The 11,499-nt window shown below is 36.0% G+C and overlaps 2 protein-coding genes across 10 annotated transcripts; one reads left to right on the plus strand and one right to left on the minus strand.

The window, feature by feature from the left end:
• The first annotated feature begins 342 nt into the window (after positions 1-342).
• On the plus strand, positions 343-2,478 carry LOC130981910 (glycosyltransferase family 92 protein RCOM_0530710-like). The gene has a single exon (XM_057905666.1). It carries the CDS (start codon positions 409-411, stop codon positions 2,227-2,229), a length of 1,821 nt encoding a protein of 606 aa, XP_057761649.1. The 5' UTR covers positions 343-408; the 3' UTR covers positions 2,230-2,478.
• A 4,098-nt stretch (positions 2,479-6,576) lies between these two features.
• On the minus strand, positions 6,577-10,289 carry LOC130979887 (protein COFACTOR ASSEMBLY OF COMPLEX C SUBUNIT B CCB4, chloroplastic). Of its 9 annotated transcripts, none has more exons than XR_009086779.1 (8): positions 9,943-10,289; positions 9,347-9,446; positions 9,139-9,212; positions 8,591-8,775; positions 8,372-8,405; positions 8,004-8,128; positions 7,355-7,438; positions 6,585-7,184 (listed from the first exon to the last, which is right to left on the minus strand). XR_009086779.1 is itself a non-coding variant. In XM_057903435.1 (7 exons), exons 1-6 carry the CDS (start codon positions 10,281-10,283, stop codon positions 7,359-7,361), a joined length of 810 nt encoding a protein of 269 aa, XP_057759418.1. In that variant the 5' UTR covers positions 10,284-10,289; the 3' UTR covers positions 6,603-7,184; positions 7,355-7,358. The 9 variants fall into 9 exon arrangements, 2 of the variants coding, with proteins under 2 accessions (XP_057759418.1, XP_057759417.1); XR_009086782.1 differs by having other exon boundaries at positions 6,587-7,184; positions 8,372-8,442; XR_009086780.1 differs by having other exon boundaries at positions 7,154-7,184; positions 7,355-7,434.
• Between the last annotated feature and the right edge of the window lie 1,210 nt (positions 10,290-11,499).

Below are 11,499 nucleotides of genomic sequence, written 5' to 3' on the forward strand. Positions count from 1 at the left end.
AGAATCTAAAGTTGTGTTCTTTTTGCACTTTTGAGGGCAAGTTTAACCCACATATATTCTAACATTATTCCACATCCTACTGGCTAATATAATGTAATGGCTTTGCAGAGAGAATTAGAGAGAGAGAGAGAGAGAGAGAGAGCGCTAACTAGCTATAGCTATCAGATACAACCTTCTCCATTCCTCCTTTCTTTCTTTCTTTTTTTTTTTTTTTTACCTTTTCTTTTTCTTTTTCTTTTTCTTTTTCTTTCCCCCATTAACGCATTAACCATACACCAAATCTGAACTCCACTTGTCCATTAATTCCTTCATTCTTTTTCACCTTCCCAATTCTATTCTCTCTCTCTCTCTCTCTCTCTCTCTCTCTCTCTCTCTCTCTCTCTCTCTCTCTCTCTCTCCACCAAGAAGATGGAGGCGGCAGAACAAAGAAGAAAGAGGAAGCGAGGGAGGCACATCTTGTTGAGCCTCTCATCATCAAGATCACTCTTCCTCTGCTCATCCTTCATAATCTTCATACTCTTCATGTCCTCACACCACCGCTTCTTCCTCTTCTTCTTCAACTTCAACACCGCCACCCTCCTCCGCCCTCCCCTCGCGCTCTCTCTCCTCTACTCCTCCGCCACCAGCAACTCCATTCTTGACCCCTTAACGCCTCTCACTTCTTCCACCCCTTCCTTCACACTCCAACACCGCATCCAATTCCCCAACCACTACCTCCTCCTTCTACTCACCAACCACCACATCAACCCCCACCAACTTGAATGTGTCTATTATTACTACACAAACGCTTCTTCTTCTTCTTCTTCCTCCGGTTCAACTGAACCGCTTGTTATTGAGGTTCAACCAGTTCTCTCAACCGACCGTTTTGATGAATCCCGATCCATTGCCAGGTGTCCCTTTCCACGGACCAACGGAACCGCCGTTGATTTGCGCCGGCGGGGGGGCAACTTGATTCGACGGAGTTCGTATTTCACGACGAACCAAACGGTGGTTCAGTCTTGGGAAAAGGGGGTTTACGAGGCGAGCCTTGATAGAGAGAGCAACACCGTTGTTGTGTTCGTGAAGGGTTTGAATCTGAGACCACACAAGGTTTCCGATCCGACCCATTTCCGGTGCCACTTTGGGTTCAAGAACTTGAACAAAGACGGTTCGTTTTTGATAACGACGAGGGCGGTTTCGGTGGCGCAAGAAGTTGTGAGGTGCTTGCTGCCGCAGGGTGTTAGGAACAACACTGATAGGGCTAAAGGGGTTGGGGTTACTGTGAGCCATTTGAGTGGGAATTTCCGGCACCCGGTTCGGACCATATTGCCCTCTATCGCTAGAATTGATGGAAAGGGTAAGAAAAAGAGGGGAAAATATGAGCTTTGTGTATGTACCATGGTGTGGAACCAGGGTTCTGCACTGAGGGAGTGGGTTATGTACCATGCTTGGCTTGGTGTGGAGCGTTGGTTCATATATGATAACAATAGTGATGATGATATTGAGGAGGTGATTCAGGATCTTGATTCTCAAGGGTTTAATGTTACTAGGCAGGTATGGCCTTGGATCAAGACTCAAGAAGCTGGGTTTTCTCACTGTGCTTTGAAGGCTAGAGATGAGTGCAAGTGGGTGGGGTTCTTTGATGTTGATGAGTTCTTCTATTTCCCCAATGAATTCCATCACCAACTTGGGCAGGGTGGTGGTCTTCCCGGTGAGAATTCTCTGCGATCGGTTGTGGCGAATTACTCATCTTCTCGGTCTATTGCCGAGATAAGAACAGCTTGCCATAGCTTTGGTCCCTCTGGCTTGAGATCACACCCTAAGCAAGGGGTTACTGTGGGATACACATGCCGGCTTCAGAGCCCAGAGCGGCACAAATCCATTGTGCGGCCGGATTTGCTCCACGTCAGTCTCCTTAATGTGGTGCACCATTTTCAGCTGAGGGAAGGGTTCAGATATGTGAACATGCCTGAAGGAAGTGCTGTGATAAACCACTACAAGTATCAAGTTTGGGATACCTTCAAAGCCAAGTTCTTCAGAAGGGTTGCTACCTATGTTGTTGACTGGCAAGAGGATCAAAACAAAGGATCAAAGGATAGAGCGCCGGGGCTCGGCACGGAAGCCATTGAACCACCTAACTGGCACCTCCGGTTTTGTGAGGTTTGGGACACTGGCCTGAAGGACTTCCTTCTGTCTTATTTTGCTGATCCTGTAACAGGGTTGTTGCCCTGGGACAGGTCTTTACTATAGTGGACACTAATCAATCAGGGTGCTAACATCTTGGTAGCTGGTACCCATGTAAAGCATAATATTCATACCTGTAATAGGCAGGCATTCATTCTTTTCATTGATTTTTTTACTTCAGGGGGCCTTTCTGTAACAAAAATTTTGTTTTTCTCTTTGTTTTTTAAATGATTTTATAGATATGAAACAGAATCACAGAGCACATACAGATGTATATTTGCAGCAATATGAATGAATTTCCTTTCTTCTTATGCCTCAGTACGATTTAAGATTGTAGTCTATATCATTCAGTAGAACTGTAATGTTCAATATGCATCCCAAACGGTTATTGTACCTACTTTTGCAATTTACAAGAAAATCACAGGAAGCTGAACATATGACAATATTACCATTTACCGGTACTTCGGTTGATATCATATATTGGGCAGTGCTTGTTGATTGCATTAGAATAAACAATATTTCAAGGTCATGATTTATTAGGTAGATGCTTCTGTAGGAATAAGTGGGCAAATATGGGACCATTCCATTGGCTTTGTATGTTTCCCTGTTTTAAAGAGACATTATTTAATTGGGAATCGATCGTAAGCTTTTATTAGTTATTAATGGGGATAGTATAATCTGAGACATAAAAAGCATGGAAGCCTATAATAACAATATGCTTACGTATACAACAAGTTATTCTTGCCTTAAAAGTTTAAATTGATCGTAGTAGTAAATGCAACTTGAGCATTGCTTTATAAAATTAATGAAATATAAATCGGTCCACTAAACTGTTCGAGTATGTTTATGCTAAAAAAACAAAACATTATCAAGGTAAATGCTTCAATGAGCCGAAAAAAATTAGGTTTTGTTTGCTAGCCAAAATTATCTCCGTATTTGTGAGATCTTACCGATTAAGTATGGTAAGCAACGATAGAGAAGTTATTAATAAAATCATATATGAAAACAGAAATGCGATCTTTGTTATTAACCAACTTAGGTAGACTTTCTCACAAAAAAAGTTAATAACTATTTGACCCAAAATAAACCCTACACACCCTACCAAACTTTTTCTGATCCTACTGCTTCATTCTCTTCATAATTTCGGCCGCCTTTGTTTCCCCAAAATTTTGCCACTTTTTTTCCGATTTTTTCCCCTCTTTCTCTCTTGAATTAAGAAAAAATTCTTTAAATCCACCTAATTTGAATAAGTCAAGTGGTTAACTGAGAGTACTCTTAAACAAGTATGAAAGTTTGAATTAACAAGCATGCACTAATTTATTGGCTAGCATAGACCATTAAATAAAATTCAGATCTGTGATGGATTAATCTTTAACCTACCAGATTAGGAGATAGAAATTTTTTTAAAATAAATTAAAAATATTTATTTATTTTCCAAAACAAATAATTTTATCTTTAATTTTTAGAAAATATATATTTTTTTGGAATTAGAAGTAAGTTCGCCCACTACAAACGATGAATTTGTTTATTTTTATGAAGTTCGCCCGCTGGCACGGCAAATTTCGTGAAACCTATAAAAATGAAAGTAATGGTTTCATTTTTTATTTTTCATTTTTCATCTTCGGTGAACCATCTTCTTTTTTTTTTTTCACTTTTTCTCTCCTTTTCACTTTCATCATCTTTTCTCAAGTTTCTCTCCTTTCATCTCCTTATTTCACGTTAAATTTCAAATAAATTATTTAAACTATTTCTTTATTTTGAATTTATTATTTTTATATAATTAATTTAGAATAAAATTGTTGATAGCGAATGTTAACATTAGAAAGTATTAAATTTATAATTATATAGATTTGATTAATAAAAAATTTGGAGTTTATTATTTAAAATGATTTAGTAAAAAATATAGAGATAACATTTAGAACTAATTACTCAAAAAATATAAGAGCAAGTATTTTTAGAATTAGTGATTTAGAAATTATTATAAAAGTTAATTAGATTTAGTTACTTATTGATATTTTTGTAACTGTTTAGAATATTAGGAATTTTTGAATTTTTTAGGTGTAAAAATTATTGTTATTAATTTTGTACTCATTTGAATTTAGATACTTTGATGAACTCAGCGTTAGTAGGTTACGAGGATGCGTTGTATAGATTAGATCAGGTAGAGCACATTGATGGCAGACCTGACTAACTGGTATACTATTTAATTTTCAGTGTTTAATAATTTAAAGATATTTATATTATTTTAAGCACATATTTGACATAAATGTTAAATATTTTTTAACCTAATAGGATGTTACGGACGCATCAAAATTTACTGGCGAGACCCGATGAGCGTATCAAAGAATACCTTCGACGGGCTGGTTTTGAGCATGTGCCATACATGGTTGAGTGAGAACATGACTAGCCTTTGGTATCCGTGTTGGTGGAGAGATGACGGCCAGAGTCCCACACATTTCACATGCCATATAGTGAGATAACGATCATCCTACAGGACGTGACATATCAGATGGGTCTGAATGTTGATGGAAAACCAGTTAGTGGTTGGAAGCAATACTATGACGGGAGTTCTGTGGAGGAACTGTGTCAGCAGCTACTAGGACATGTACCATGTCCGAACCATAGACAGGGTTAGAATAAGTAAACCGTCAACTTGTCGTGGTTTAGAGACACGGTTTGTGGGGAGTTGGCTGAGGATGCGATTGATGAGCAGCTACTGCAGTACTCCGGTGGGTTCATTATGCATATCTCAGGAGGCATGCTATTTCCAGATGCATCTGACTCCTGTGTGCACATGCGATGGTTACCTCTGTTTGGAGAACTTAGATCACTGTGGTTAATTATCTTAGGGTTCAACGGTTCTTGCATGGTTGTACCGCTAGATGTTCGTGCAACAGACTATAGGCAGCGAAATTTGGGTGGATGGGCAGAGTTGCTTCTATCATAAGCATATCATCATATCCCGAGCTGTTGGCCTTTTGGTTTTGATCAGCGATGATTTCCATTGATGGAGAGGTACGACTAACTTTCAGGGAGTGTATTTTTCATTATCATCCAAGTTAATGTATTGTATAAATTTTAATGTTGCAATGTATGACAGGTGGGTGGGACACAAGCCACGCAATGACACTACAAAGACCAGACTTCGATCTTGGAGACAGGTTTTGAATAATATAAGCATTTATTAGGTATGTGAGCATCACAACTTTCTTCTTTGTTGTTGAACTGTTGCCCTCTCATACTCATGCATTGGATCATCATTTGGCCCTCCTTGATCAAAGGATCAATCTACATTCATTGCGTCAAGGTTCAACTCGAATAATAAGCAGGATAATCATATGGTCTAGTAATAGCAGGCTAAGTTAGTGCAACTTGTGACACTGTAAAGTTGTTTAACTCTTCATCTTCCTCCTCAGGTATGTCTACTGGTTCGGCATCTACATCTCCATCATCGGATATAGAGTGAGCTTGATAATGATTCATCATTGGGTCTCCAACTACAGAACCATCATGACTTTCATGATCTACTTCCAACACACCATCATTATAATCAGTAGGATTTGACTCCTCTTGATTCTCCTCTGATGACATGTTCAAATCAACCATCAATCTTCTAATGTTTGTTCTGACTGCTGCAGATGATGCATTCTCATCACCTACTTTCGACGACGTCGCTACACACATATGAATGAGAAACACATATAACTCTAGCAAATGGACGTTTGGAAAACGATTATGCCAACCCCTAATTAGTCATATGTCTTCGCCATCACGTATTCGATACTTTGGTCAAATGAAAAATTGTCAAAAGTCATGTTTTACATATAAAAATAATATAAACAAAATTTCGAGCAAAAAATAAGAAAAAAAACCTTTTTGTAAATTAAAGTGCCATCTACTTCCATCGAATATCTGTAATAGACTTTTCTTATTTTCTCTTCATGTTTTGTTGACCAATTCATGTACTATAAAATTTTTCAGCATTACCACCTCTCTCACTTCATTTGATAAGTATACAAAGATTGGTTGTACAAAAATAAATACAACAAATCCATCTTCACTAAACGCTATTTTACCATCATAATAAATTGATAATAATAGTATTCTAGACATTATAGAGAATATAGTAATGAGAAGTGTAAAAGAAAAAAGGTTAATATAAATGTGAATGAAGAGAAATTGATGTATGCGGATATATATCATGTTGGGAAAAAATTCGTCGCTCCAGGAGGTGAACTTTATAAAAATAATAAAGTTTGCCGTTGGAGTGGGCAAACTTGCTTCCAACTCTGAAAAAAATATATATTCTAGAAATTAAAGATGAAATTATTTATTTCAAGAAAAAATTTCTAGAAATTAATGTGAGAAACCAAGAAAAACCCTAAATCCATTACTCAAAGTCATTTTTGAAGTTATTACTCAATCTCATGTCTTCGAATTTTTTCTCCCACGAGAGAGTCAATTGGTTCATTTCTCTGAAATAACTCAAACGAAATAGGTTTTAATCTTGGTTAAATCTAATTTATTGGAGTTTTAGATGCTTTTTTTATGGATAATTTTGGTGACAATCTATTCATTTTTTGTTTATTGAAACATAATTCTGTCTTTAGTTTAGTTAAAACATATATCATTATTCATTAAGAAAGCTTTATGTAAGAGTGGCATGTGGGTTTGTTTTGAGCCAATTAGTTATTGTCCAACTTGGTTAAACTTGGCTTCAAAAAAGCCTTGGTCAACGAACATTTTTGTTTTGTATATATCAAAAATTAATTTTACAAACTCGAGGGACCAAATTACAATTTATAAAACTTAAAATTCTTATCTAGGTCAAGATGTTAGAATACTCTTCAATCTAGCAAGGAAAATATTCTCTTTAGACCATTGAAGATAAAGTTATCAAACAAACTCAAGTGGGAAAGCTTGCGAATCCTTGAATATTGATCTTGTTAACTCACAGGGAGATGTTTTACATACTTTGCAAGGGTAGAATCCAGTTTGTCTCCGATAAAAGTAATCCACGCCTGCAATATTTCAACACTATCTATCTTAATGACGTTCTAAGAGGAAAAATTTTAAAGCCACACCGCCTAAAGATATAAAAATTTGAGGTCCTAAGTTAAACAGTAGTAGTACCATAGAATACCATAGCATACAAGATCAATCAACTCATAGAACGGTGCTGAAAAAGTACCTGATCAGAAGTAGTGAAACCTCGTATTGTATCCCCGCCAATAATTGCAATTCCTTTTTCGGCAAGTGGTTGTAAAATTACTGCCTAGCAAAACAAATTTTTTATGAGTAAGTTTTGTCAATATGATAATTACTTAAAATAAGTTACTTTTGATTAGAGGAAATGTCTTAAATTCTGTTCAATATCATGGAATTGCATTCTTTGTGAAACTTTTTTTCATTTGTCCCCTTTACATGGAAGGGATGGAAATAACGATATCATTAAGATCTGAGAATAAAAGTTTTCTAATACAAAAGTACTGCTAGAATTATGTTGAGTATTGGATCCATAAATACCAGCTAGTTTAATGTATTAGTTGAAGTTTCTGTTTTTACCAAATTTTGTTAAATCTACACTACTTCCGTAGAGAACCACACCCTCAAAAGCTAGCTATTAAGAGGACAAAACCAATCTCCTTAAATAAGGCAACAAGCATCTCAAACTATTTGATGGGTTCAATCGGCCTCTTACTTGCTAGAATACTCCTTTTCTCTCCATAGGTGGCCCTTTTTATGCCATTGACTACCAATTCTGATATAATTGATAAGCACTTGAGGAATGGGGAACCACACTTACAAAAGATAGATATTAAGGCGGGATAAACACTTACCTCAAATACAACACAATGTACCCCATGCTACCCAAGTCCCTACCAAGATCTCACTAAAAGACTCAAGTGCTCCAGTTGCCAGACTATTTAGGTATAAGCCATTCAAGAAACTGACTCCCCGGAAGCTGGACATGAAAATCAATTATCAATCACAGGTCACTATTTCCAGACATACATGTACCCGAAATCCACTCACCTCCCCTCCCATGTTTCACACTTTATAAAATGTATTTTTTGCTTCCTAAATTTTGTTGAAGATAGATCAAAATAATTAATTTTTAAACACAAGGTAAGAATGAACAGCACAAAAATAAGGTCTACAAGAAAATCAGCTAGATGAACCAGTTCAACATATAAAAACACAATACCTGAGTATTTGAAGGCAGAAATGGCAGCTCGGATCTCCCAGGATAAAGAGATAGGTTAGCCAAGTAACTTTCTGAACATACAAAATTTTTTTGGCTGTTCTTAATAATACTTGCACAGATCTTGAAAAGTATTAAGCTGAAGTGAGTAGCAGCAGTTGTGATGCATGACAGGATGAAACATGTTTTGAAAATTTATGAGTAAGATGGTAACAAACTTACGAGCTCCAGATTTCATAACACCCTGATATATTGATCCTTGCATCAATTTATTGGTGTCCACGCTGACAGCCACACCATTTCCAAGCGAAGATTCTGCTGCAACACCAATTTGAAGTACACAAATGCTCTCATAAACAATAATGAGGGATTGACAACACGTGACGTCTGATAGAGACTCCCACGCCCTGAAAGTAGATAATCAATCAAACAGTTACAAAGAGTGGAGTAATCTTTCCAGTTAAAGAGATAGCTTAGCTTGCCACTTATCATGCACATTAATTTTGTTTCCCCACTAAATAAAATAAGATCTCGTATTCTACTCACATCATATGGTATAACTATTTAAGACATGGAAAAACATAGCCGTAAGATCAAACCTTAAAGCCACAAAGCATCCTTTCCTTATTGTCTATCAATGTAAACTAGACAATTTATACCCGATTATCAATCTTTATTAAGTTAACAAAAAGTGCACGGGACAAGGGGAAGCAGGAACAGGGGAGGAAAACAAACCAATGGAATACACAAATCTACTTAACGTGCATTACCAGAGCAACTCGTTGACTGCAACCTCTGGTAGACCAGTGCACACACTCTTGCATTCAACTCCTTCAGGGTCTACCTGTATAAAAGCATGCATAATAAGAATAAATAAAAAAAATTTGGGCTAGAACAGCAGTTTTGAAGCAGCGAATTCAATCAAGAGCCAAATGGAGACAAAAGATAGCAGTTGAAATTCAGATTCAAAGAGCTCACTGGCATTATAGATTTGGGTCTTATAGAAAGCCACACTAGGCCTGTCAAAATATTGGTGACGGCTAACCCTAAGGTCAAGAGGTCAGCTCTGGATTGTGAACTGCAAAAAAGAATTCAAAGAATTTTAACCAATGTGTTTGAATTGAAGCCACTTTTATGTGAAAACTTTTTTTACACTTTCTACTTTTGGTATTAATCAAAAGTGATCGATATCATATCAGAGAAATAAAAATTTTGTTATAAAATGAATACAAAATATTGTTCAACCATCATTCCTCTTAAATTGACTTATATATTACCCAATACAACTTTTGATTAATCAATGTAAAGCACTAAGCAAAATCAATTCTGTCACTTAAAATTGAAGGTAAATCAAACACAAGCGTCTAAACTGCACATGATCAGCTAGAAAATTAGAAATTTCAAAATAAGTTAGATGAGCGTTGGATTGTTCCATTGCCCGACATTATATCAAGCAATTTCAAGTTAAAACCCTCAATTACGGACTTCAATTTTCGTTTTAACATTGATTAATACATTTTCATTGATTAAATAAGACACTAAGAGTTGGAGATTGGAGATGAAAAATAATGGACCTGCCGGCATCGGCGATGGGAGCAATGCCGGAGAGGGCGCGATTGAGGAGGACGGTGAAGAGGGAGGCAGAACCAACGTATATAGGGAGGGTGCGAACGACGTCGTCGTTTTTGGATACCCAGTCGGCAAGGAAGTCGCGTTTTGGCTTCGGTCCTTTGTAACTGTCAGCTGAAGAAGATGACGAAGAAGAACGAGGAGATGAAAGGTTTAAGGTACGGAAGCGCGTTTGGAAGGCTGGGAGAGGAAAAGAAAGGAATGGTGTTTTCTCTGATTTTGTGGTTCGTTTGGAAAAGGGAATGGGAATGTGAGTGGGAACAGTGAGAGCAGTTCCCGCTTCCATGGACGGAGTGAGTTAGTGGTGTTTGGATAAAACGCTCGTTTTGTATAGTATAACTCCTAAGACCCCAAGCGTGGAACCACTCTAACAGGCCCAGACAGATAGTGGAGAATTGGAGATAGTCCTTCCAAAAAGAGGCCATCCCAAAAACGAAATCAAGTAGAAAGACCAGACAAAAAAAATGTAGTTCTTTACATTTTACACCGTTATTTAAAACTTAAGAGTTCTTGACCAAATAATAGCAAAAATGAGAACCAAAAATAAGCCCAAACCATCATACCAAAAACCAGCAACATAAACAACAATACCTCACAAGTAACAACACAAGCCCAAAAAAAAGAGAACCCAAAAGGAATCCTCTCTTTAAAGAACCCACTAGAGCAAAAACATTATGAATCACAACAGAAAATTAACAATAGAAACCATACACTAGGAGCCCAAAACCAAGAAAACCCATCTGGCCAAAAACATGACCAAACACAAAGACTAAAATTCCAGAAAATATCTGACACTAACACCCAACCAGCCATTTCTAAAGAGAACCTCCAACAAAGATACATTAAAACGCTTACACTTATTAGTACTAGCAGTCTAGCATGATAAGCCGTGCAATTGCACGGGATTCATGTACTTTAAAAAATTTTAATTAAAAAATATTAAAATATAATCAAAATAAGTTAGATAAAAATATATATGTTATATTCATATTAAAAAAAATTATGCTTATATTAAAATAATATCACAGAAATATTAATTAATATTATAACACAGAATTTAAAGCACACGATAAAATAACATGAAAGTAGTATTGTGTTCAACTTTATAAATTATGCAATAACAAATACAATTTAAAATATAAACAACACAGTTCAAAAGATAAATATGAATAAAAACTATAAACAATATAATTTATGTATATAATTTTTTTTAATTTGTCGTGTTAAAATAATTTATTTTTAGGATAAAATTTTTTTTACAAAAAATATAAGTTGTTATTTTTCAATGCTAATAGAGGCCTATCAAAAAGAGAAGGCCAAATGCATAAAAAATGAACTTAAAGATTTGAAAAAATTATTATTTTAGCTTTTAATTTTGTTTATTTGCTGATTAAAGAAAAAAATAAGAGAAAAAGAATAAATGTTTGAAATCTCTCATCAAACTTGTTATTTTCCAAGATAAAAGAAAGAAATAGAGAGAGAAATATAAGATTTTTTTTGCC

Source organism: Arachis stenosperma, chromosome 5 (genome assembly GCF_014773155.1).
Source record: "Arachis stenosperma cultivar V10309 chromosome 5, arast.V10309.gnm1.PFL2, whole genome shotgun sequence".
Classification (NCBI taxonomy): Eukaryota; Viridiplantae; Streptophyta; class Magnoliopsida; order Fabales; family Fabaceae; genus Arachis; species Arachis stenosperma.